Source organism: Haliotis rufescens, unplaced genomic scaffold (assembly GCF_023055435.1).
Source record: "Haliotis rufescens isolate VD_foot unplaced genomic scaffold, xgHalRufe1.0.p SCAF_12, whole genome shotgun sequence".
NCBI classification, from domain to species: Eukaryota; Metazoa; Mollusca; class Gastropoda; order Lepetellida; family Haliotidae; genus Haliotis; species Haliotis rufescens.
The window spans coordinates 26,336,987-26,364,805 of NW_025963802.1; the positions used below are offsets into that span (position 1 = coordinate 26,336,987).

The window sequence follows — 27,819 nt, forward strand, 5'->3', positions numbered from 1 at the left end:
AGGATGAGCACAGGCAGCTAGGGCTGAAGATAGGATGAGTACAGGCGGCTAGAGCTGAAGATAGGATGAGTACAGGCGGCTAGGGCTGAAGATAGGATGAGTACAGGGGGCTAGAGCTGAAGATAGGATGAGTACAGGCGGCTAGAGCTGAAGATAGGATGAGTACAGGGGGCTAGAGCTGAAGATAGGATGAGTACAGGCAGCTAGGGCTGAAGATAGGATGAGTACAGGCGGCTAGAGCTGAAGATAGGATGAGTACAGGCGGCTAGAGCTGAAGATAGGATGAGTACAGGCGGCTAGGGCTGAAGATAGGATGAGTACAGGGGGCTAGAGCTGAAGATAGGATGAGTACAGGTGGCTAGAGCTGAAGATAGGATGAGTACAGGCGGCTAGGGCTGAAGATAGGATGAGTACAGGCAGCTAGGGCTGAAGATAGGATGAGTACAGGCGGCTAGGGCTGAAGATAGGATGAGTACAGGGGGCTAGAGCTGAAGATAGGATGAGTACAGGGGGCTAGGGCTGAAGATAGGATGAGTACAGGGGGCTAGAGCTGAAGATAGGATGAGTACAGGTGGCTAGAGCTGAAGATAGGATGAGTACAGGCGGCTAGAGCTGAAGATAGGATGAGTACAGGTGGCTAGAGCTGAAGATAGGATGAGTACAGGCGGCTAGGGCTGAAGATAGGATGAGTACAGGGGGCTAGGGCTGAAGATAGGATGAGTACAGGTGGCTAGGGCTGAAGATAGGATGAGTACAGGCGGCTAGGGCTGAAGATAGGATGAGTACAGGCGGCTAGGGCTGAAGATAGGATGAGTACAGGCAGCTAGGGCTGAAGATAGGATGAGTACAGGCGGCTAGGGCTGAAGATAGGATGAGTACAGGGGGCTAGAGCTGAAGATAGGATGAGTACAGGCAGCTAGGGCTGAAGATAGGATGAGTACAGGCGGCTAGGGCTGAAGATAGGATGAGTACAGGGGGCTAGAGCTGAAGATAGGATGAGTACAGGGGGCTAGGGCTGAAGATAGGATGAGTACAGGCAGCTAGGGCTGAAGATAGGATGAGCACAGGCAGCTAGGGCTGAAGATAGGATGATTACAGGCAGCTAGGGCTGAAGATAGGATGAGTACAGGGGGCTAGAGCTGAAGATAGGATGAGTACAGGGGGCTAGGGCTGAAGATAGGATGAGTACAGGCAGCTAGGGCTGAAGATAGGATGAGCACAGGCAGCTAGGGCTGAAGATAGGATGAGTACAGGCAGCTAGGGCTGAAGATAGGATGAGCACAGGCAGCTAGGGCTGAAGATAGGATGAGCACAGGCAGCTAGGGCTGAAGATAGGATGAGTACAGGCGGCTAGGGCTGAAGATAGGATGAGTACAGGTGGCTAGAGCTGAAGATAGGATGAGTACAGGCGGCTAGAGCTGAAGATAGGATGAGTACAGGTGGCTAGAGCTGAAGATAGGATGAGTACAGGCGGCTAGGGCTGAAGATAGGATGAGTACAGGTGGCTAGGGCTGAAGATAGGATGAGTACAGGTGGCTAGAGCTGAAGATAGGATGAGTACAGGCGGCTAGGGCTGAAGATAGGATGAGTACAGGGGGCTAGAGCTGAAGATAGGATGAGTACAGGCGGCTAGGGCTGAAGATAGGATGAGTACAGGGGGCTAGAGCTGAAGACAGGATGAGTACAGGCAGCTAGGGCTGAAGATAGGATGAGTACAGGCGGCTAGGGCTGAAGATAGGATGAGTACAGGTGGCTAGAGCTGAAGATAGGATGAGTACAGGCAGCTAGGGCTGAAGATAGGATGAGTACAGGGGGCTAGGGCTGAAGATAGGATGAGCACAGGCAGCTAGGGCTGAAGATAGGATGAGTACAGGGGGCTAGGGCTGAAGATAGGATGAGCACAGGCAGCTAGGGCTGAAGATAGGATGAGTACAGGGGGCTAGAGCTGAAGATAGGATGAGTACAGGCGGCTAGAGCTGAAGATAGGATGAGTACAGGTGGCTAGAGCTGAAGATAGGATGAGTACAGGCGGCTAGAGCTGAAGATAGGATGAGTACAGGTGGCTAGAGCTGAAGATAGGATGAGTACAGGCGGCTAGGGCTGAAGATAGGATGAGTACAGGGGGCTAGAGCTGAAGATAGGATGAGTACAGGGGGCTAGGGCTGAAGATAGGATGAGCACAGGCAGCTAGGGCTGAAGATAGGATGAGTACAGGTGGCTAGAGCTGAAGATAGGATGAGTACAGGCGGCTAGGGCTGAAGATAGGATGAGTACAGGTGGCTAGAGCTGAAGATAGGATGAGTACAGGTGGCTAGAGCTGAAGATAGGATGAGTACAGGTGGCTAGGGCTGAAGATAGGATGAGCACAGGCAGCTAGGGCTGAAGATAGGATGAGTACAGGTGGCTAGAGCTGAAGATAGGATGAGTACAGGCGGCTAGGGCTGAAGATAGGATGAGTACAGGTGGCTAGAGCTGAAGATAGGATGAGTACAGGTGGCTAGGGCTGAAGATATGATGAGTACAGGTGGCTAGAGCTGAAGATAGGATGGGTACAGGCGGCTAGGGCTGAAGATAGGATGAGTACAGGTGGCTAGGGCTGAAGATAGGATGAGTACAGGTGGCTAGAGCTGAAGATAGGATGAGTACAGGCTAGAGCTGAGAATGGAATGATTCTCTGTACAGAAGAAGGTTGCATACTTACAAATGTGTCATGATCAAATAGTTCCAGAATTATATCTGGAGGCTGAGATTCAATCCCCTTGGGGTTTCCATACACTTCGATTTCCCCGAAGATGAGTGTCTGATCCCAGGTGGGGCAGAGGGTTTTGTGTAGACGTTCAGTCACCATGCTCTGTGTCAGGAAGGACACTCGGGTAAACGGATCTGCACAAATAACACAGTCATTATTAATACTGACAGTAACAAGCAAATACTTCAGTGACAGATTATATTTGTAACATGTCAGCCAACACCCTTCAAATGTTGGTCATGTCCTTGATGCAATGAAGTGCCTTCTAAATTGTAGGATTTGAATACACTTCCAATATGTTCTCCTATACATTTCTTTGAAGAGAGTACTGATTAGGATACAGAGTACTGACGTAAGGATTAAGACAGTACCAATGTAAGGATTAGGATATAGAGTACTGATGTAAGGATTAGGATACAGATGTAAGGATAAGGATTAGGATACATATGTAAGGATAAGGATTAGGATACAGAGTACTGATGTAAGGATTAAGATACAGAGTACTGATGTAAGGATTAGGATACAGAGTACTGATGTAAGGATTAGGATACAGATGTAAGGATAAGGATTAGGATACAGAGTACTGATGTATGCATAAGGATACAGAGTACTGATGTATGCATAAGGATACAGAGTACTGATGTAAGGATTAGGATACAGAGTACTGATGTAAGGATTAGGATACAGAGTACTGATGGAAGGATTAGGATACAGAGTACTGATGGAAGGATTAGGATACAGAGTACTGATGTAAGGATTAGGATACAGAGTACTGATGTAAGGATAAGGACATGAGTGATTTCTTGATATGCCTCAATAAAAATAATTGATTCAGAGCTGTAATTATCAAGTCTTTTTTTATTTGGACAGTCAGAAGAAATCATTAATAGTTTTCAAAATAAGTACCTTCGACAAAGTTAAGTACACTCAGAACAGCAGTAGTTCGGGTTAATTGTGTGGGAGAGTTTACTTTACCTGAGAGTCCGGAGTCGTCAGCTGCCAGGAGGTCCCGGGCTTGGTAGATGTAGGCTCTCAGCTGGTACTTGTAGGACTCTGGGAGAGGAGTTAATACATGTCAGGCAAACCTATGTCTTCTACTTCTTGTAAACGTTCAGGAACAGACTGTTCAGAATCAAATAACTCACCTTGACCGTTTTCAACTTCATGACAAGTATCAATGAGGAAACTGTCTGTTAAGTGTCACTGATGATCTGTCATATAGCACTGATGTTGGAAAAGTTAGCCTAACTGTGTTGTTTTTTGTGTTTTCATTGATACTATCAAGAATGGACTACAGAAACAATCATCTGATATAAAATATGAACAACTGAGGAATCTCCAACGTGTACAGAATGCAGTGGCAAGACCTACTGATGGATGTCACACAATATCCCACATCACTCCAGCCTTAAGGTCCCTGCACTGGCTTCCAGCTGAGGCAAGAAACCAATTAAAGGTGCTGTGTATAGCCTATCGATGTTACCATGGAAGGGTACCTGCCTACTTGATGGACTAAACATAGATTATATCAACCAGCCCGAAACCTTAGATTCTCAAACAAACTCCCATTCTGGCCCAATACGTATAAACTTGTATTATTATTATTATTATTATTATTAAATATTTATTATATATATTATTATACACAACAACTTTATCAATGATACATGCCTGCAGCAATGAACCGCACAGCCCCACAATAACTTCAACAGGACCAATCAGCAGACACAAGCGTCATCAGTATTATCAATAATTCTGAATATTTATGAAGATATAAAACAACTGTCCAGTTTAAATATTGATAATCAGGATTTTTAATGAAAAAAAATAGAATTTACTTTTCAAATGAAAAAGTATATGACCTACAACATACTTACTGTCAAAGGTGAGAAACATCCGTGGTGCAGTGAGGGACGCATCCAACTTGTCATCTCCTTCCTGGAACACAACCCTCATACAATAACACACTGGTAACTTTCAGCAGCAGGTGCTTCTGGAGATACAACAGCTCACCACAGAGATAGATGATACCAAAAGCAACATCGAAGATTCAATTATACAAAGTCCTGGTTTCATACAGATAAACAACAAACCATATAATCACATAAAATGTATTGGATTGACTCCTTCAAGTCTCTGTGAAACTCATAATATTAACCAACTTTATCAAATACCAAAATACCAATACTGAGAGCGCTTTCATTCCATTGTTGCCGTTCCAAACATGTTGACATTAACCTAACTGAATCAAACATGTAGCAAATTATGAATAATGAAAAAGAATTTTTGAAATCCTGGTCAAATGGACATTTTCCTTGCCACTGTTATCCCTCATACTGACATGTGCAGGTGATTGGTCTTCTGAAGGAAGTTTGTCTTAATCCAGTTTAGCAGAAATATCAGATGATCAGATGGTATTATTATTCGCTGAAGTTCTTGCCTGGAAACCTGACCCAGACGAGTTTTAGTCACTTTCAAGTGTCTTCTGACATGACTGATATTGACCAAATATGCAATATAAAAAGGATTTCTGTCCAAGCTATGAGCAAATCAAATAAACATTTTTATATAAAACACCCTACCTTATATTTCATGACATTAACAAAACATGTGAAAGACAAAATGCAAAATCATCTGCTTACTTCTGCTAAGCTTAAAATAAGGTTCTAAGTTTTGTAATACTTCAGCCTCATTGACCTGTATTCCAGTGGACCTTTGTAAGAAGGAGAATTGTAAGAAAAGCATACAATCTTCATAAGAACACATGTGCATGAAGCAAAAACAGTTCAATTGTCACATAGCACTGATACACATTGTCAATCAGTGCACCAAACTGGTCTCCTAGTGCATGGTCAAGGAAGTGCCATGTGGTATTTATACACCATTGCACGTTATTTATGTAACAGACAGACCACACACATATGCATACATGCACATCCATGCACCCACTCACCCTCACACGCATGTACGCACGCGACCACACAATGCACTTAGATGGCTTGACAATGGAAAACTGGTATTATCATATTACCCAGAAATGCATACATTGATAACCTATTCAACACTTGTTGTGATATGATGATAATATACAACATAACATTGTGAGTGAGTTGGGTTTAACATAGATTTTAACAGTATTCAAGTTATATCACAGCATGTAAGTTTGTGGGTGGAGGAATGCCCAACGTTATGCAGGGTCTTTAGATATTTAGATTGTAGTATCAAGAATGGAGATTTTCCTACTGAAGACATCTGTAATAGGTATGACATCAACTTTAAGAACATCTACAAAATCTGCAAGAGATTATAAGTTAAAGCTATGACATGTATCTTCAAGAATATCTACACAGAATGCTATGTCTACTCACGGAGATTGTCATACTAAAACATTTGTGATCAGAATGACATCTATCATCAGGAGTAGCTACCAAGATTGCTATGACTACAGTCAGAGATGGTTGTTCTGAAGACATGTGTTAGCCTAAAATACAGGACTTCAAAACTCAAGATCATCTACACAGAATGCTATGACTACAGTCAGAGATGGTTGTTCTGAAGACATGTGTTAGCCTAAAATACAGGACTTCAAAACTCAAGATCATCTACACAGAATGCTATGACTACAGTCAGAGATGGTTGTTCTGAAGACATGTGTTAGCCTAAAATACAGGACTTCAAAACTCAAGAATATCTACACAGAATGCTATGACTACAGTCAGAGATGGTTGTTCTGAAGACATGTGTTAGCCTAAAATACAGGACTTCAAAACTCAAGAATATCTACACAGAATGCTATGACTACAGTCAGAGATGGTTGTTCTGAAGACATGTGTTAGCCTAAAATACAGGACTTCAAAACTCAAGATCATCTACACAGAATGCTATGACTACAGTCAGAGATGGTTGTTCTGAAGACATGTGTTAGCCTAAAATACAGGACTTCAAAACTCAAGATCATCTACACAGAATGCTATGACTACAGTCAGAGATGGTTGTTCTGAAGACATGTGTTAGCCTAAAATACAGGACTTCAAAACTCAAGAATATCTACACAGAATGCTATGACTACAGTCAGAGATGGTTGTTCTGAAGACATGTGTTAGCCTAAAATACAGGACTTCAAAACTCAAGATCATCTACACAGAATGCTATGACTACAGTCAGAGATGGTTGTTCTGAAGACATGTGTTAGCCTAAAATACAGGACTTCAAAACTCAAGAATATCTACACAGAATGCTATGACTACAGTCAGAGATGGTTGTTCTGAAGACATGTGTTAGCCTAAAATACAGGACTTCAAAACTCAAGAATATCTACACAGAATGCTATGACTACAGTCAGAGATGGTTGTTCTGAAGACATGTGTTATCCTAAAATACAGGACTTCAAAACTCAAGGTCATCTACACAGAATGCTATGACTACAGTCAGAGATGGTTGTTCTGAAGACATGTGTTAGCCTAAAATACAGGACTTCAAAACTCAAGAATATCTACACAGAATGCTATGACTACAGTCAGAGATGGTTGTTCTGAAGACATGTGTTAGCCTAAAATACAGGACTTCAAAACTCAAGAATATCTACACAGAATGCTATGACTACAGTCAGAGATGGTTGTTCTGAAGACATGTGTTATCCTAAAATACAGGACTTCAAAACTCAAGGTCATCTACACAGAATGCTATGACTACAGTCAGAGATGGTTGTTCTGAAGACATGTGTAAGCCTAAAACACAGGACTTCAAAACTCAAGATCATCTACACAGAATGCTATGACTACAGTCAGCGATGGTTGTTCTGAAGACATTTGTAAGCCTAAAAAATACAGGACTTCAAAACTCAAGAATATCTACACAGAATGCTATGACTACAGTCAGAGATTGTCACACTGAAAACATTTGTATGCATGACATGTATGACATCAATCACCAAGATCATCCACAAGGATTCCTTTGACTACAACCGAAGACTGTTATGCAGATGACACTATGCTTGACATCCTTCAACTACAAAGATCCACCAAAATGACCAATCTACTGAGCACCTTCAAATATAGAGCCTGAAGTATTGTCTCACCACTGGGGGATCTGTAGGCTCAGGCAGTGTCGGAGTTGAGGAACGCTTGGCAAACTGCATATGTAACATCTTGATATGATAGACCAATTATCCTTTTAAATATGTGCATAAAAGACAAACCTATTTATCATATAATCTAACAAAACTTTAAATAAATAGAGGCAGCTGAAATCACTTGAATTGCACTGAAGATAAGCTCAAGCAGTACTTGTCCAGATAAAATTCATATACGGTACCATGCGTTAACTAAGGGACACTTGAGTCATGTCACGAACCTGGAAGTGTAAATTGTTCTATTTGTTGCTTGCCAAAGACAAAATATAAAACTGTCATACCTAATATTTGTGGTGTAACCCTTTGTTGTGTATACTCTCAAAATCCTGCGTGGAATGCTCATGTATAAATATTTAATGTAATCAACAGTCAAAGATTCCTAAATGTCACAATTCTCTTCTTGCAGATCTCTGGTAGTGTCAATGTTATGAAAACATGTTGTCATCTCTCTTTTGATACAAAGCCAAATATTTTCTCTGATGTTCATATGTGGAGACTGTGCTGGCCATGTGAGTGACTGAATTTGGATGTTGAGTTTGTAATTTATTTTATATAACTTATTTCTTGAAAACAGTAGGAGGCCTGTTTTCATTGAAGTTGTTAGTAATTTCTGTAAGCGATGATCATCTATTGACTTTGACACCAGCAATCAACACACCTCTGTCACAGCTGCTCAGAATCCTCAGTCTACCAGTTTAGTAAAATCTAAATATTTATTACATTTGTATACTTATCCTGCATTACTCCGTATTGCATTTACTGCTGTCTTTTGACAGAAAGACGAACTGTGTGACAGCCAGCTGCTGAAGAAAGTTGTTCCAACCAGTACAGGAAGCAGGGCCCTCTTTCACAGTGGGCACGTGACCCGGAAGTCATGACGTCATATCAAAACACATAACTTTTTTAAACATAACATCTGAAACTTTGTGGGGAGGTAGCGTAGCGAAGGGAGGTCCCTTAGACTTCGTAATGCTGGATAAGTATACAAATGTAAAAAATATTTAGATTTTACTAAAAATTTTTTAACTTATCCTGCATTACTCTGTATTGCATCTTTATCAGACAGCATGGTCGGTGGGCATACCTTCAGATGTGATCTATAATAAACCCTCGTCAAGGTCCGATGAATCCGCACCTCATACAAGTGATGATCGGAACATCTACGACCATTCCTGTCTTCAGGAAACAAAAGTCGATGCAAAAAGGAAACACCTGAATAGGCAACCGCAATAGAATGAGGCGGGTAGCCCAAAACTAGAACTTACCTACGAGTGAAAGCGAAACGCAGTAGAGCTCTCTAATCTGAGGTGATAAACACGAGAGAGTTTGACACGCCCCGCTCAGGGTATCGAAGAATCAGTGGCGTTGTGGGAAATATCTACGACCATTCCCAAAAGCGAATGCGAAACGCATGAGAGCCCTCTTGTCTGGAGGTGAGGAACACTAGAGAGTTCGACGGGCACTGCTCTGGGTATCGGCGGCATTGGCGTCAGCGTCGGCGTCGGTGTCAACATCTGCTACCATTCCTGTCGTCAGGAAACGAGAGTTGATGCAAAAAGTAAAACCCTGATAGGTGACAGAAATAGAATGAGGCGGTAAGCCAAAAACTAAAACTGACCTAAGAGCGAATGCGGAACACATGAGAGCAGTCTTGTCTGGGGTGATAAACACCAGAGAGGTCGACAGGCCCCGTTCAGGGTATCGGAGAATCACTGGCGTCGGTGATAGGTGACCTGTTGGGCTACAACCAGGGACCAAAACTGTGAACGCTTGTGACATCTTCCAAGGCTACATCACGGAGGTAGTGGTTGGCAAAGGCGGTGTCCGATTGCCAAGAACAGGCTTCCATGAGCGACTGGATGGAACAATTATACTGTGAAGAGCCATGGTAAATGTGATTGCCCTGACTTCGTGTGGGTTGATAGCCTTGGGGAGAGGGTCCAATCTGGCGGCTTTATAAGCTTGGAGGATGACCGCCCGGAGCCACAGGGAAAATTATTCCGACTGACCAACGACTGCGACGAAGGGCAGACCAACAGAAAAAAGGTGTTTCCTAGACTTGCGGCAGGCTTTAGATCGTTGTAGAAGACCTTCAGTGCCCTTACTGGGCATAATAACGCTCCTCCTCATCCTCGGCACCCACAATGGACGAGGGGGTAGGGGATAATGAATGATCTATCAGGCTGTCCTGGGAATTGATTCTTTATGATGAAGTCAATGATGAAAGGCGCCCTGAGTACCGCTTTCGAACCAGACATGGGAGACGTCGGGGGCGTGGAGCTCATTGACCCAAGTGGTCGTATAAGGAAGACGTGTGGAGTGGTTCGAAGGGAGCTGTCCGAAGAGCGTTTAAGACCACATTCAGATCCAACGTAGGCGGAATGAACGCAGCCAGGCCTGTAGTTCGGGAATTTTCGTCATTCTCCGATCGACCGGGATGGCAAGAACAGAGTTCATGGCGACCAGATATGTGGAGATGGTAGGGCCCTTCAACCCACGGGTGCTGCGCAAGTACAGAAGGAACTGCGCCAGGAACTGCGGTGACACTGTCATCGGTTCTTGGTGTTTGTCTGAACAGAATGCCTGGAACGAGCACCATTCATCATCATACAGTCCCCCTGTAGATGGATGGTGTGCTGAAGCAATAGCCTTGGCCGCCTTAGCCGAATAGCCCTTGGCTCATGGGGCTTTCTGCAGATGTGCCAGGCGTGCAGACGAAACCCTTTGGGTTTTAGGGTGGGGCAACCGACTGTGTGGATTGAGCAGAAGGTTGGACCACACCAGAAGTTCCAGGGGTTGTCTCTGGCGATGTTTTGGAGGTCGACAAACCAACCGGCCACCAAGACGCGACCAAAATCAGTGTCAGATGCCGAGTGGCCTGGATCAGTGGGAGAGGGAAGCGTATGCGTGTAATCCTTCCCAGGAAAAATTGAAGGCATCGACTGCCACAGCGGCCAGATCCAGCACCGGTGAAATGTAAGGCAACAGCTGGCAGTTCAGAGATGTGGCGAACAGATCGATGTTTGGTGTGTCCATCATTTGACATAGTCTGGCGAAGACCTCTGGGTGGAGCTTCCACTCAGTGGGAGCCACCTAGTTAGGCCTGGACAGAGCCTGTGCCAGAACATGCTCTCAACCTGGTGAGTGCAAGACAAGCTCCTTTTTCTTAAAGTACAGATCCAGGCTGACCAACAAATCGGGGAAGCGCAAGATCTGGTTTAGCAGGGATGGAGAGTGGAGAGTACCCTGGTTCCTCAAACACCACACCATGGTGATGCTGTCAATGGACATGATCAACAGGGCGTGACGGAGAATTCTCTGCCAGCAAGTGACGTCTTGGATAAGCGCTTTTATCTCGAGGCTGTTGCTGTGCCAATGGTGTTGATCTCCAGATCACAGTCGGTCACAACGTGGGTTGGTGTGGGCAATCCCAGAACACTAGTCACTGACAAGGTGGAAGTGGCAGTGGAAGAGGGGGAAGTCATGGTAAATGAGGGCGTCTACAAGACTGCAAAGTTGAAAAGTCAGCAACAGGGGTCTCCGATCGTGTACCGTCGGGACGATACGTGGAGAGGTGTGCTCACCTGCGAACCAAACCCCATGTAGACGAAATTAACCAGCTCCACAGTCGACAGCCGAGGCATCGATGTAACAGGGTAGTCAGAAGTCGCAGCAGTGTGTCCATTAGAGAATGAGGAACTCTGTAAAACTGTAGTTTGGGTAGATCGCACCGAACTGCACAAAGTAATGTGAAGTAATGTGATCGTTTCCATCCCCTGAGCGTTGAATTAGCGCTCCTGTTCTTATATCGAGGTGTCGATGAAGGACGACAACACGATACTAGGCAAGTAGTCAAAAGGGGTTGATGGAACGGTTGTGGGACAAAGTAGAAAATCGGCGCTGTATCTGGTAGCCAAGGCTGAAGATATGAAAATGTTGTAGTCTAAAAGAGCAAACCGTACGAAGGAAGGCGATCTTTTTCATCCCTTGAATGCTGTATAGGCGCTATCGTTCTTATAGCAAGGGGGCGATGAAACGAGGTGCCTGGAAACGGAGGTCTATCATTTCCATCATCTGTGAATGGATGGACTGCGACAGGCATCTGGTTGAGTGGTTGCACCTTGCATACATGTAAGCATGCAAACCAATCTGTAGAAATACATTGTACCGCTAGCCATGATCAGTTGACCTAATTCCGGTCAGAGTTGTTGACAGTCGGAATACTTGACACGTGACATGTAAATCACTTTGCACAGTAACCAAGAAAGCCGCATTGGAGCCGGAAATGAGGTGCAATCTCCACACAATGACAATCCTCAATGAACTGTGTGGTAGACAAACAAGTGGTGTACCCAAGTTTTGCAAAAAAATGCGGGAGTGCCGAGGATGAGTTTCTTTGAGGAAAGCTGGCACCGAAGCAGGGTAGAGTAGCGTTGGTGTCGGTGTTGTCGACGAAAAAGACAGTGGATGTCGGCGTCAAATGGCGGGGCCGGTGCAGAACGATATGATACACCGTGATATGCGAGACCAGTCAACGATCCCGAGAAGTTGGTACCCGGTAGCCTATGACGAAGGGGTCAAACAGGCTTGATGAGTCTGCCAGTTCTGATACAGACGCTGTCCACCAGAAGCTCTGTTTCGATGGAAACCCGCAGGTCATCTCTCCGAAAGCATGGCACTTTAAACAACGGGGTTAAGGAGAACGTCGCCAGTGGGCAAGTTGAATCAGACCAAATGTCTATTGGTTGAAAGATTCCTCCCAGGAAATTGAACGATAGTCACGATCCTGAAGACGTACAGGAGAGCAGCGACAGGATCATCGACAATTGAAAGACGTGGTTTCACCTTGCTTCGCCGTGTGACGATCTATGAGATGTCAGTACTAGTAGCAGATGTCACTGGCGCCGGAGAGGCAATTGCCGATGGCGCTCTTTATGCCGAATCAGAAGATCAGTTGAGATACTCAGCTTGTTGATCTGGGCGCTGGAGAGCTTGAGGCGCGGCAGGCGCCATAAGCGCCAGATACCTTGAGGCGCCAGACAGCTGGAGGTGCTGGAAGCGCCAGGAGTTCCAGAGAGATTGAGGCGCCAGAGAGCTTGTGGTGCCAGGAGTGCCGGTGGTGTTGGTAGCGCCGGAGGCACTTGGAAGCTCGGCTGAGATACGCAGACACCGGGAGGGCTGTCAAAGTAGATGGCTGATGAGACTGAAGACCTGCCCTGTTACGGGCGTCACCGGAAGGGATGATGTTGTTGATAAAGGTGACAGTGAGAGTGTAGAAAGGCCGCGGTCTCCGAGTTGTAAGCCATATCAGGGGGTCGACGAGCACGTTGAGTGAGGTGTGTCCTGGATACTCATAGAGTTGAACGATAGGGCCACAAACGAGCGATAAACGTTACAAATTACGAATGGGAAGCCCCTAAAGGTAACAGCCAATAAACAGGTGACAATGTAGCAGCATACGATGAATGTAGAAACACGCAAAAAATAGAAAGCTTTAATTTCCACAAGAGATACACAGTACGTCCGTCCGTGGAGGTGACAAAGCAGTTATGTGTTTTGGTGTGACGTCATGACTTCCGGGTCACGTGCCGACTGTGAGAAGGCGCTGCCTTCTGGACTGGTTGGGACAACTTTCTTCAGCAGCTGGGTCTCTCTGTCAAAAGACAGCAGTAAAATTTGATTTTCCAAACTTACTCTCTCGCTTAAGCGATGAATCACGCCATGCACTGTGCTCTAGGGTAGATCCAGCAGTTGATTTACCGTTCAAATGCATGTCTATGATAACTTCGTTTTTGTCCGGCGACAGAATATTCCTTCTCCAAACCATAATAAAGTCAGTGGGAGAAATCGTGGGAAACGGAGCTGACGACAATAAAGCATGTGGCATGTGATACTTGACGACATCATCAATCTGTGGCCAAAGTTCCACATCATAACATTTCGCGGGTCGAAAGTTAGATGTGCTAAACCAAATGTGATAGTCTCTTGTCAAACTTGTGATGTCTCAAGTGTCCCTTAACTTATGGCATGATACTGTAGCTATGAGCTATTCTCATACTTTAATGTTTCTTAATAAATCAAATGTGGAGGAAGAAATGTTGTCCTATCAGGAAGGGCTGAGGGCTATCATAATAGCCAGGTGAACAAGAGAGGCAGGTAAGTAGAGATCAGCAAATCCTCAACAAGCTACATTATTATTTGTTGCAACAAAACGCATTCTTAAAAGTAAGTTCAGAACTTATGCAAACAAATTTCCAAGTTGGGAGTGTGTGTGGATGGTTCCGGTTTTATTCCGAATCTATGCGTAGTGCTGTGTTTCCAATCTACATGTAGTGCTGTGTCCCCAATTTACATGTATAGTGCTGTGTTTCCAATTTACATGTAGTGCTGTGTCCCCAATTTACATGTAAAGCTGTGTCCCCAATTAACATGTAAAGCTGTGTCCCCAATTTACATGTAGAGCTGTGTCCCCAATTTACATGTTTAGTGCTGTGTCCCCAATTTACATGTAGAGCTGTGTCCCCAATTTACATGTATAGTGCTGTGTCCCCAATTTACATGTAGAGCTGTGTCCCCAATTTACATGTATAGTGCTGTGTCCCCAATTTACATGTAGAGCTGTGTCCCCAATTTACATGTAGAGCTGTGTCCCCAATTTACATGTAGAGCTGTGTCCCCAATTTACATGTAGAGCTGTGTCCCCAATTTACATGTAGAGCTGTGTCCCCAATTTACATGTAGAGCTGTGTCCCCAATTTACATGTAGAGCTGTGTCCCCAATTTACATGTAGTGCTGTGTCCCCAATTTACATGTAAAGCTGTGTCCCCAATTTACATGTATAGTGCTGTGTCCCCAATTTACATGTAGAGCTGTGTCCCCAATTTACATGTAGAGCTGTGTCCCCAATTTACATGTAGTGCTGTGTCCCCAATTTACATGTAGTGCTGTGTCCCCAATTTACATGTAGTGCTGTGTCCCCAATTTACATGTAGTACTGTGTCCCCAATTTACATGTAGAGCTGTGTCCCCAATTTACATGTAGTGCTGTGTCCCCAATTTACATGTAGTGCTGTGTCCCCAATTTACATGTAGTGCTGTGTCCCCAATTTACATGTAGTACTGTGTCCCCAATTTACATGTAGTGCTGTGTCCCCAATTTACATGTAGAGCTGTGTCCCCAATTTACATGTAGAGCTGTGTCCCCAATTTACATGTAGTGCTGTGTCCCCAATTTACATGTAGTGCTGTGTCCCCAATTTACATGTAGAGCTGTGTCCCCAATTCACATGTAGAGCTGTGTCCCCAATTTACATGTAGTGCTGTGTCCCCAATTTACATGTAGTACTGTGTCCCCAATTTACATGTAAAGCTGTGTCCCCAATCTAAGTGTAGTGCTGTGTCCCCAATCTTTTGACTACAGGTCATTAAGCAAAATTATAGAGAAATCATATATCACCCATAACTGGGTGTTAGTTGGCAAAATCACTTGAACCTGTTGATTCTACTATGGAAGTTAAATTAAATCAGATGTTTACCTCTAGTCACTGATACAAAAAATAAATTGCTAGTTCAAAGATGAAGACGAAAAGAGAAAAGTAACTACAGGGACTGTTGATGCCAAGACAGACTGACACTAACACCAGGAATACTGTCAGGTTTGTGCTCACCTGTGGTATATGCTGCAGTAGTGGAAGAGTCCAGTACACAATGACAGATTACCTCAATATTCACTGACTGAGTTGGCTGGCTATACAATCCATTGTGTTCACATGACGTCTTCAAACTGAATGAGCTCTACATTCACTAATATTTGTCAGTTAGGATTGAGAAACCATTGTTTTACTGTCAGACTGAACACATATGACATCTGAATTTGCAAAAAATGAAAGAAAACTATGTTAACCAAATTGATATGCATCAGAAAATTAAAAAAACATAAATTCATAAATTTAATGCTATGCTGCTGGTGCCACTGGCACACTACGGAAATCCACTGACTACAGTAGCACAACATAGGAACACAGTCGGGACGTTCAACAGACAGATAAAATTATTAATTGTTGACACCAATGATTCCATATCAAAGACTTACAACGTTATTATGATTGACTGATGTCTTCATGGGGGAACAGTAAACTGGGTAAATATCAATGACTTTTCGTCTGGAGACTCCAAATGAGGACAAATGCCGTGCCATGTAACAGCCCTACTGGTCTGTAACCAGAAGAGTCCAGAAGTCATGTAAATGTAAGGAGGAACTGCAGACTATAACTATCCAGTGATTGCCATTGCCACATAAGCCAGCAGCCCGGACTACAAACAGACACTGAACACTACTCCCCTATACCCTGAACTTCATCACCTTACCCTCGGGGTCAGAGCTTCCTTCAAACTCTGGCTTCTTTTAAGCACTGAAGGTTTTCTCTGAAACACAATGGCAATTTGTCCTATGTACCATACATCATCAACAAACATATCTAACTCAATAGTGTGAGCCATGCATCTTCTCCACTTTGTGAGCAATGCATCTCGTCCATTGTGTGATTCACGCATCCCCTCCACTGTGTGATTCACGCATCCCCTCCACTGTGTAACTGATGCATCTTCTCGACTGTATGAGCCATGCATCTCCTCCACTGTGTGACTGATGCATCCCCTCCACTGTGTGACTCATGCATCTCCTCCATTGTGTGACTGATGCATCCCCTCCACTGTGTGACTCATGCATCTCCTCCATTGTGTGACTCATGTATCTCCTCCATTGTGTGACTGATGCATCCCCTCCACTGTGTGACTCATGCATCTCCTCCATTGTGTGACTCATGTATCTCCTCCACTGTGTGACTGATGCATCTCCTCCACTGTGTGACTGATGCATCCCCTCCATTGTGTGACTCATGCATCTCCTCCATTGTGTGACTGATGCATCTCCTCCATTGTGTGACTCATGCATCTCCTCCATTGTGTGACTGATGCATCCCCTCCACTGTGTGACTCATGCATCTCCTCCATTGTGTGACTGATGCATCCCCTCCACTGTGTGACTCATGCATCTCCTCCATTGTGTGACTGATGCTTCTCCTCCATTGTGTGACTAATGCATCTCCTCCATTGTGTGACTGATGCATCCTCTCCACTGTATGGGCCATGCATCTCCTCCATTGTGTGACTGATGCATCCCCTCCATTGTGTGACTGATGCATCTCCTCCATTGTGTGACTCATGCATCTCCTGCATTGTGTGTATCATGCATCTCCTCCATTGTGTGACTCATGCATCTCCTCCATTGTGTGACTCATGCATCTCCTCCATTGTGTGACTGATGCATCCCCTCCACTGTGTGACTCATGCATCTCCTCCACTGTGACTCATGCATCTCCTCCATTGTGTGACTGATGCATCTCCTCCATTGTGTGACTGATGCATCCCCTCCACTGTGACTCATGCATCTCCTCCATTGTGTGACTGATACATCCCCTCCATTGTGTGACTGATGCATCTCCTCCATTGTGTGACTGATGCATCCCCTCCATTGTGTGACTCATGCATCCCCTCCACTGTGTGACTCATGCATCTCCTCCATTGTGTGACTGATGCATCTCCTTCATTGTGTGACTGATGCATATCCTCCATTGTGTGTATCATGCATCTCCTCCATTGTGTGTATCATGCATCTCCTCCATTGTGTGACTCATGCATCTCCTCCATTGTGTGACTGATGCATCCCCTCCACTGTGTGACTGATGCATCTCCTCCACTGTGACTCATGCATCTCCTCCATTGTGTGACTGATGCTTCTCCTCCATTGTGTGACTGATGCATCCCCTCCACTGTGACTCATGCATCTCCTCCATTGTGTGACTGATACATCCCCTCCATTGTGTGACTGATGCATCTCCTCCATTGTGTGACTGATGCATCCCCTCCACTGTGTGACTCATGCATCCCCTACACTGTGTGACTGATGCATCTCCTCCATTGTGTGACTGATGCATCTCTTCCATTGTGTGACTGATGCATCCCCTCCATTGTGTGACTGATGCATCTCTTCCATTGTGTGACTGATGCATCTCCTCCACTGTGTGACTGATGCATCCCCTCCACTGTGTGACTCATGCATCTCCTCCATTGTGTGACTGATGCATCCCCTCCACTGTGTGACTCATGCATCTCCTCCATTGTGTGACTGATGCATCCTGACCAAAATCAGAGGGTTATTCAGACCCTGAAGGGTTATCATATGGTAACAACTTTGTAGAAGTGGCGTGTTCCATCCAATGTTAAACACTTATATTCTCTCGTCCACAAACTTGCTCAGGCAAGCCATGAAAATCACAAGAAAATCTACTGGTAATTGCCATGTATTTTTAGAATCATGTGTAGAATCACTTTGCCATGATCAACAACGCTGCTGCTGAAGTTGCACATGCATCCTTGTCCTACCTCGATCCACTAAATCTCATGCATTCACAGAACATGTGGGATTGAGTCAATTCAAACACAGAGTAAATTGTTGAAGTGTTTTTCCTGTGTAAAGCAACTTTGTTGATGGCCAAACCTCGTAAATGTTATGAGCAGTTGTGAGTGAGTGAGTGAGTGAGTTGGGTTTAACGCCGCTTTTAACAGTATTCCAGTCATATCGCGGCGTGTCAGCTTAATGTGGGAGGAAAGCCCGAAGTGGTGCAGGTTTTAGACGTTTACCACTTCGGTGAAACCCACGAGCACGGGTATGGTGCTGACGAACCTAGAAACATAATTGGGGCGAACCGGGATTCAAACCCACAATTATAGGTATGAGCAGTTGTGAGCATTTGGAATATTTGAAACAGGAATTGCATGAAAAGTTGTTGCGAGGCATTTTGGTGTTCATCGTAGCAATATACAGATGATCTGGGGTCGCTACCAAAAGACTGGCAACACCAGGGCCCAAAAACGTTCTGGACATCCATGAGTAAAGACACATTGGCAAGATGTAGAGAATCTTACCCGAGTGTCTTTTGATATCAACGAGTATTGATATATTTGATATCAAAAGACACCAGAGTGAGATTCTATTTATCATCCAACATCATCCTTCCAACTTTTGCAGTTTGTAGACAGTAATAAGCAGTGTCTTAAGTGTAGTGAGTGAGTGAGTATTGTTTTACGCCGCTTTTAGCAATATTCCAGCAATATCACAGCGGGGGACACCAGAAATGGGTTTCACACATTGTACCCATGTCGGGAATCGAACCCGGGTCTTCGGCGTGACGAGCGAACGCTTTAACCACTAGGCTACCCGACCGCCCTGTCTTAAGTGTAAAAAGTACTGCTAAAAGCTTCAGTAGTAGAGCCATTAGTGATGACATTTGATTGTGACGTGATGGTAACCAATGACGTCACAATGGTCTGCAAAGCATTGTGATGCAATTTCATTGCAGTGATATTACCCAAGCGATATCTCCTGTGGGAGCCAGTTGTGGATGATAAAATCATATCCATCTGGTTCACCTGTAAAATCAATTTCAGACTGCAACTTTGACAGCCCATGGCAACCCTTGCTTTCGCCACTTTTACTGCACATCATTGACCTGCAGGCCTGGCATGGCCAAGACAACATCGGAGGTTCAGGTTAAAGGACTGTTGGTTAGTCCTCTTCAGTGATAAGTCGAAGTTTCATCTTGACAGCAGTGATATCAGATTTAAAGTTAGGCTGATGTTTGTGTTGTTAAACGTTCTGCATTTGGTGGTGGGAGCGTAATGGTGTGAGGAGGCATCACTGTACATCACAGGACACCTCAAAATGTCATCGACGGCAATTTGACATGTGTATGGTACCATGACAAAGTTATCTGTCATCATGTCCCTTCTGACCCATATTGTAAAATCACTTTACCACAGGACAATGCATGCCTCATGTTGCACGTGTGGTCACAGACTTCATTGGACAACAAAACATCCCTTCACTCTTGGTCTGCTGTTTCGCCAGATCTGTCACCAATCAAACAATGTGGGATGAAATGAAACATTGCTAACACTGACTTCCAAACCAACGGTGATGTTTGTCCAGCTGCAACATGCCTTGGTCCAGGTCTGGAATGACATCCCACAAGCTTTCCTCAACCATCTTGTGATCTCAATGAGGCATCACTGCCAAGCTTGTGTCTTGCTAATGGTGGTCATACCTGATACTGACTTGTGACCTGACAGTTGACCCCACGTCACTTTCAGCATGATATGACATTTACAGAAGACATGTGTTGACACTGTCAAGATGAATTCGTGTTTCATGGACATCAATATATAGTTCTGCCCAAAGTCCTTCTTCGCTTGCACATTTCCCATGATAGACAGTGATGCACAGAAAGTATTTTCCGCTGGTATCTTGAGGTAAATCAACAAACATGAAACCAGTGACCTCAGGCTCTGTCTGAGGCACATAAACAAAGAGGACACAATAAAATGTGATCTGTACATCCAGGGTCCAGTTGCACAAAGCGCTTTTAGCGCTACGACTGTTGTAAGTCTATGTGGCAGAATAGGAGTTATGACTGTTGTAGCACTAAGGTCGCCTTGTGCAACTGGACCCTGGCTTTCTGTATCCTCTGACTATTTGAGGAAGTACTGCAGATGTGAAGCTTCATCTTGTCTCTCTTGGTCACCATATCAGGAGCCCCCTTTTGGGAGTGTAACTGAACAGTTTTTCAAGTTACTGATGCGTTCTAGCTACTGTATCAAGTGACTACAACTGTGCTTTTATTGTTCCTGATCAGGCAAATCAGCCAGTTCCAAATCTAATTATGATGAATTTGAATAATAAACATAATAAAAATATGACATGCTATTTTATCAAGAAAATCCTTCATAGAAGATTTTTGGAGCACACCTGAGGCAAGCACAATTCAATAGGTGTCACCAAAATGTACATTGCCAGTGTATTGCATTGCACTAGGTCTTATGACACTGCCTTATTGCCTATATATTTGTACATTGCCAGTGTATTGCATTTCACTAGGTCTTATGACACTGCCTTATTGCCTATATATTTGTACATTGCCAGTGTATTGCATTTCACTAGGTCTTATGACACTGCCTTATTGCCTATATATTTGTACATTGCCAGTGTATTGCATTTCACTAGGTCTTATGACACTGCCTTATTGCCTATATATTTGTACATTGCCAGTGTATTGCATTGCACTAGGTCTTATGACACTGCCTTATTGCCTATATATTTGTACATTGCCAGTGTATTGCATTGCACTAGGTCTTATGACACTGCCTTATTGCCTATATATTTGTACATTGCCAGTGTATTGCATTGCACTAGATCTCATAACACTGCTGTAGTGCCTACATAGACTACGTTTGTGAGTTATTTATACCCAGAGGAAAGCCCTTTTAAGCGAGGCTCTGACCCAATTACTACCCTTGTGTACCACTGCTTGCCCAGGTGACAGGTGCCGTCAATATATGAAACAAGTTATTATGTGGGTCACCATGGGAGTATGCTGTTGTATGTAAGTTCCATTTTGTTCCACGCAAGTGACGGTGACAAGATACATGTTTTATCCCAAAGTAAACTGAATGGTGCTGAAGAGGTTTTTAAAAGGCTATCAACTGATGGTAGCGACTGGCTTTTGACACAGAATTCTAAATTGTGCATTAGGCATTTTGTCAAGAGGCACACAAGTGATAAATGTCAAAATACAATTAATAAAGTAATATTTATTTTCAGGATTTCCATTTCTGTTCAGGATTATGTTGAGTTCAATTTTCATGACATTACTTATGAGAGATAATTTCATTATATGCTTATGTTGTTTGGTAGCAATGAATCCAAAGATTATTTCTACATAGTGATAAGACTTTCATCTCATCAATTAATTTTGTAGTTCCTTCATTTTCAAATGACAAAAACAAAATTGGCAATGTATTCCAACCAAATCAATAACATGGCCTATAAGATTTTGATTCCATTTATTTCTGGGGAACTCCCATCAATTACTGCAGAGATAACAAAAGTCATATTAATGTAGCATTTGAGATGTGTCAGAGAGGGGTAAAATATATTTTTTACTAATTTCAAAGTAATCCTACTTTACAGGATTGATCAAGTCCCTTCAACAAGTAGACCTCAGTTATACAGCAGCAACATCATCAAAAGTACAGACTTCACTTAAATTGAATTTGATGTATATGAGGTCTCAAATGTAAAATGTTCATTTAGCCCAGTCATTGGATTAAAAGTGGATAAATTCACAGCCCCTTTCCAATACTTGTGAACTTGATAGTACTTGCTCCGTTCTGTTAGTACTTGCTCTGTACTCCTGGAGCAGCAAACAGTCGCCATGAGGTGATTGTTCTTATGGTCACTGCAACTTTGTACATGCATACAAAATGTATGCATACAAAATATATATCTGAATCCCAAAGTCTTCATCAATCATGCAATAAAAGACAGATTTATACGTTTATCCATAAGTACATTTATTGACCAACATAGATCAGCTACCCAACAGAAATGGCGTGAAAAGAAAGTCTAAATAGAACATTGCAGGGGACCAAGTTATGATAATCTCAATGTCTACAATTCCCACAGCACTGATTATAAGCTTTTAATTCAATAGTAAATATTACAGCTAATTCCTAACCAGTCTAGGGAAGTTTTTTAACATGACAATTATATCTATCTCATAGCGTAATCTCCTCATTCTTTCTAAATTATCAGGTTACACGTTTCAAAATTAATCCCTTGACACACATGGAAAATCAAATTTTAGAGTATGAACTATTTTGAATCCGTTGAGTTTTGCAGTATTTCTAGACTTTCTAGTACTATGGTGCTGTATTTTTTTTCTTTTTGGGGAAGGGGGCTTGATGGTCATTGAGTTTGCAAACTGATTGTTCCTTATCAAGATGGAATATTTTCATTGTAAAAAGATGCATATATGTATATAAAATACAAATCTGTTCATGTCAGTATAATGATTTCCTATGAAAAATAATTATGAGTGATTACTTTTAGGATGATTGTATCAAGAAATGTATGTTAAGAAAGTAATCATACATTAGAATTGTATGACAAGATATTGTATCAGTGTTTTGTTTCATGACGACATTTGCATTGACACACTTGCAAATAGTTTCAGTAATAATAAATATTTTCAAAGGGAATGTTGTGGCCAAATGCACTTATAGCCACTGAATGGACTGGAACAAAGGGAATGTTGTGGCCAAATGCACTTATAGCCACTGAATGGACTGGAACAAAGGGAATGTTGTGGCCAAATGCACTTATAGCCACTGAATGGACTGGAACAGTTTGCTCCTTGAAAACTTTCATATCTTACAAACTATTGTTCCTGAAAATCTGAAAATCACTCGTTTGGGTGGTTTTGGGTTGGCTAAAGCACATACATTTTTGTGATGTTATTATGATTTCTTTTCTTCTCAATGGTTAATAGATCTAAAAAGAAATAGGTAAAAAATATTCAATTTAAAGAAAACACTGGACTGCGGTCCCTATCCCAACAAGTATGGTCAAGTTGAAAGAGGGACTCAGCCCTGTCAAGCACATCACATTCTAGTCCTTTATTTTACCAATTATGCAATACACATGTAGATATCAATTAAAGAAATTTAAGTACTCTCAAGTGTTCAAGTTTAGATTGTCTTACATGATTATTGAGTTCTTTACAGTGTCACAAACCAAAGGTGATATCTGATATGATTTGTGGTTACAGCCATACTATACTATACGGAAGTAGGCTAGGGTACAAAATAGGTCACAGCCTCGCTTTCGATTGGGGAATTCCCTTTTTGTGACAGTCACAAACATGGGCTATAAATTAATGTGCATTGCCAGTGTCTAGCATTGCACTAGATTTCAAAGTGCTGATGTGTATATACTATATGGTGCTAGATTCTTACCACAGGCTTTAGGCTGAAGAAACAACTGGCTTTTGGGTCTTCTGCAACCATCTTGCGATGATGACGTCTTCTCCTGACCAAGTCCATGGTTCGCTCCTGTGAGTGGAACTTCATGTTGAAGAGCGGTGCATACTCCCATCCTTCAGCTGCCTTTTGTTTCTGCTTCTCCTGGGGAGTACACAGGGTGTTATAGATAGCACTACAACACACACCTCACATGCTTTTTCATGCTCTTTCACACTCTTACCAAATTTCATTAAATTTTTAACACAAATGTCTGAGTAATAGCCACAACAAGTTTCAGCTTTCAGTATGGTCGAGGCAAAGGTCAAACCAGGGTCAAACTATAAAATATCTCAAAAACAAACATATATGTTGAGCCCCACTACTAACTGCAAATCTACCAAACGTCATCAGATAAACAAGAATGTCTGCGTAATGGCAATAAATGGGGTTTGCAATATGGCTGCCATGGTGCCTCTTGAACAAACTTGGATGCAATCATAGGTGGGAACTTGTATACAAAGTTTCAGCTTCATTGGTCCAGAGGTTTCTCAGGAGAAGATGTTTACAGATACTGAGCTGCCAATTGCCAACTGACACAGGAAAACCAACCCATGACATAAGCTCAATTGACTTTCTGTCAGGTGAGCTAAATCACATTTTATCTAAATAATCAAAACAATTAATTAATTATTAAAAACAATTTACTCATGACTTCCTCCGTTAAACAAGAAAATAATATATTTCTATGTCCATGAATAACACAGAGGTATTGTTTTGTTTGGTCAAGATGATTGACTTGGAACCAAACATAGGAACTTCCCCTAACATGAATTACATTATTTTGGAGGCGTCATCATTTCTGACAACTAATAAAAGTAAGGAAACAGGCCTTCCAAAACCAATCTATAGTTATGCTCATGTATTTCTTATCATTGTCAACATTACAACTGAGATTTGTTAGTGCCCTAAAGCACATTGTTGTCATTGTTTTCAATGAGTGTGGTCCTGCTTGTCTTTAAGTGAGCAAAATGGCGCAAATGTAAACTCGGCAAAAGTGCATATTGTGATTTTCAATAACAGCCACTTATTCGCAATGAAAGTCCTTGGTTACAGAGGTGTATGAAAAGGAGATGTGGTAAAACTTAATTCAGTGCCATTCTACAAAGTTTCAAATTTGTATTGATATATCAGAATTATATTTGTGACATCCTTATTTATTATTTAACCAATGTTTTGCAATCTCTTTGTAAGTTTAACATACCTATAAACTGCCCCAACTGCAGTTGCCCCCCTGGATTTTTTTATAGAAAACAGTTTATTTGAATCATGAAAATACAAGTTGGGGACAAGTGATACATTTTGATTACTTTTTGTGCTGTTTTACCTTCTGAACTTGCTTCTTTGTATCCATGACCATGGTACGAGACCTGACCCAGCGTCTACGTCGACACAAGTGGTAGGTTTTCTCCACAGGCCCATATCCACCAATCGTGGCCTCCACACAGTACTCCCATGCTGAAACACACCCATCGAACAGCTCACATTACTACATCAGTGAAGACATAAAACCATCTAGTGCATGAAAAATACCACCTGATGTCTTCACTTTCTCCTCTACTGCTATGCTGCCAAAAGTAAGCAGAGCAATAGAAGGAAAAGTACACAGGTCTAAGCTAACAGGGCCTGGCCCCCCCACTGCTGCAGGCTGGTCTTACCTTCCTCATCTACAGCTCTGTTCAGGTCCACCTGCCACTCGTCATCCCACTTCCACCCTCCTGGCAGAGGAACCTCCTCCTTGGCTGGACATGGGTCTCCTTTCTGAAAATGGGCACAGGTATTAAAGAATACTTTCATTCTCCATATAACAAATGTTGAAAACTGTCCAACTATAACACATTTGTGCTACAGTAACAAAATCCACAGCAATATTCACATGGTTGAAATCTACTGTCCATTTGAATGTGTACATACCTATCCTGACATCTTTGGTGTAGCGAAGATATTAATGTGTTTTTGATCTGAATTAAACAAAACACTCATCATAGCCTTTAAACAAAGTATGGCGTTGTGTATGCTCAAACATCATTTTCTTCACATCATCATACTTCACCTGCATATATGACAAGCATTGAAACTGTGTAGCACAGCGACTTCATGAGACAAGATGAAGTGGCAACCCTTTAGAGAAATTAAGCAAATCTTACAAGGTTTTGTTCTACACCGCACGTCACTACTAAACCGCCATTGTGATGCAAAAAATGAGATGTCACAGTTGGCTAAAGAAAAACACCAATTAAGCTTCAAGCTCTGTTGTCCATAAAACTTCAACTACACCCTCTTTATTGATTTTTTTCTCATGTTTTCTGCCCAAAATGTATTGTCACTCCAGCATAGACTATTGTAACTGCAAATCTGGATTTGTAACCAATAATTGTACATTTCTAAAAGCCTACTGACAGTGATTGACAAAGAAGTACTTTTTGATCAATATTACCTTCTGTGCTGATGTGGGTGTTCAATCAGAGGTGGTTATATTGATTTTAGCTTCTGATTGACCAATGAGAACCAAGAGTCTTCCAAACTGATGGTAGTATGTAAACTAAAGATAACTGTAAATCATGAACTTAATGCAAGTATGAAATCAATGAGAAAAATGCAAGTGTCCCTTGCTTGCATTAATAAAATGACGCATTTGTATGTGGACATATTGGAGCATATTTTCATGTCAGGTTCACTGCACATGGGTGGAAACAATGACCTACATAACAAAGCTCACAAGAACAATGTAACTGCTCATTACGTTCAAAGGATTGCTCTAACTTGTGTAAGAACACTTAGAACCTGTACAATCTTCATCATTTACCCGGCCCTATCTCACTTGCATATGCCTTACATGGAATTTGCTGCTTTGATTTTATGTAAGTTTGAGTTTATTTAAGCTGAATCATAAGTCAGCCAGTTGAAGTTAAGTTTGTGAAGATAATATTCTGCTATCACCCCATACTATATCATTGGATTCTATGTCTCCAGGCTTGGTGTTATTAGATCAGATTTTCAAGTTCAAACGTAGGGCTACCTGCATTAATTTCCTGACACATTTTAGGGGTAGACACTTGCATTAATTTGGTGACACATTAATTTCATAATTTACAGTATATGAATTTACTACACACAATGTTAAGGCCATGGACAATTATCAGTAAGGCTTCAGCATTAAACCAATGTAAGGACACATAGTGCTGGAGAACTCTGTACAGCTTCATTGTTGTGGAATATTCACTGAATTTGTAACATCAGATAGCTATTAGTAAACTGAGACAAACATAATCAAAATAAATTCAAAAAGGTTTAGAAGAAAGGTAAAATGTTGAATAATTAATGAAAATGTGAAATCAGTCACTTCTATCAATGAATTGTAGAGCATAGAATGAAGGGAATGCTGGCAAGACATGCAATCATACTACACACATACCACTGATGATACAGTCCAACACAAGGTAGCAAGAGCTACAATTCTGTGGAATACTTACATCAATACTTCATTGGTAACAATGATATCCACATAGTTTATATTGTTTCACATAAAGACATTCATGACCAAAGAAACACAACATTCAAATGAAGTGGAGCCTGAAAGATGACTGTAATTTGAACAAATGATGACAACATTCATAAAGTGTCATCCAAAAACATAATAAAAGGACAGCATAGTCAACACTCAGCAATGCTGCTGAAAGTAAACAAACAAGTCAGCTGTTATTTACCTCATTGCAGTATGCCTAGTTGAAATAAAATCAGAAAACGGATTGATCTTTGAATGATGAATTCTACATGATTTGTACATGAGAATTGTCTTCTGTGTGAAACATGACTATTCCTATACCATTGCAACCCACGGCAAATCTCTGTACTTAGGGTCAATGCATCTCATCAAAAAGGATACTAACAAAAAACGTTTTTGAATAGAAAAAACCCATTTGGCATCTATAAAATGAAATAAATAGCACATGGCATCAGTTA

General features: G+C 42.3%; 1 protein-coding gene across 13 annotated transcripts in view; it reads right to left on the minus strand.

The window, feature by feature from the left end:
- LOC124115927 (myoferlin-like) overlaps positions 1-27,819 on the minus strand; it is a 216,219-nt gene that overhangs the window by 33,742 nt on the left and 154,658 nt on the right. For 10 of the 13 annotated variants that reach the window (XM_048393448.1, XM_048393447.1, XM_048393446.1 and 7 more), the window contains 7 exons: positions 27,564-27,578; positions 25,515-25,617; positions 25,184-25,314; positions 23,794-23,961; positions 4,627-4,687; positions 3,725-3,802; positions 2,702-2,883 (listed from right to left, as the gene is read on the minus strand). In XM_048393448.1, the coding sequence (XP_048249405.1) occupies positions 2,702-2,883; positions 3,725-3,802; positions 4,627-4,687; positions 23,794-23,961; positions 25,184-25,314; positions 25,515-25,617; positions 27,564-27,578 (738 nt within the window). The remainder of the gene's footprint in view (positions 1-2,701; positions 2,884-3,724; positions 3,803-4,626; positions 4,688-23,793; positions 23,962-25,183; positions 25,315-25,514; positions 25,618-27,563; positions 27,579-27,819) is intronic. The other 3 variants (XM_046477100.2, XM_046477094.2, XM_046477110.2) reach the window with 1 other exon arrangement.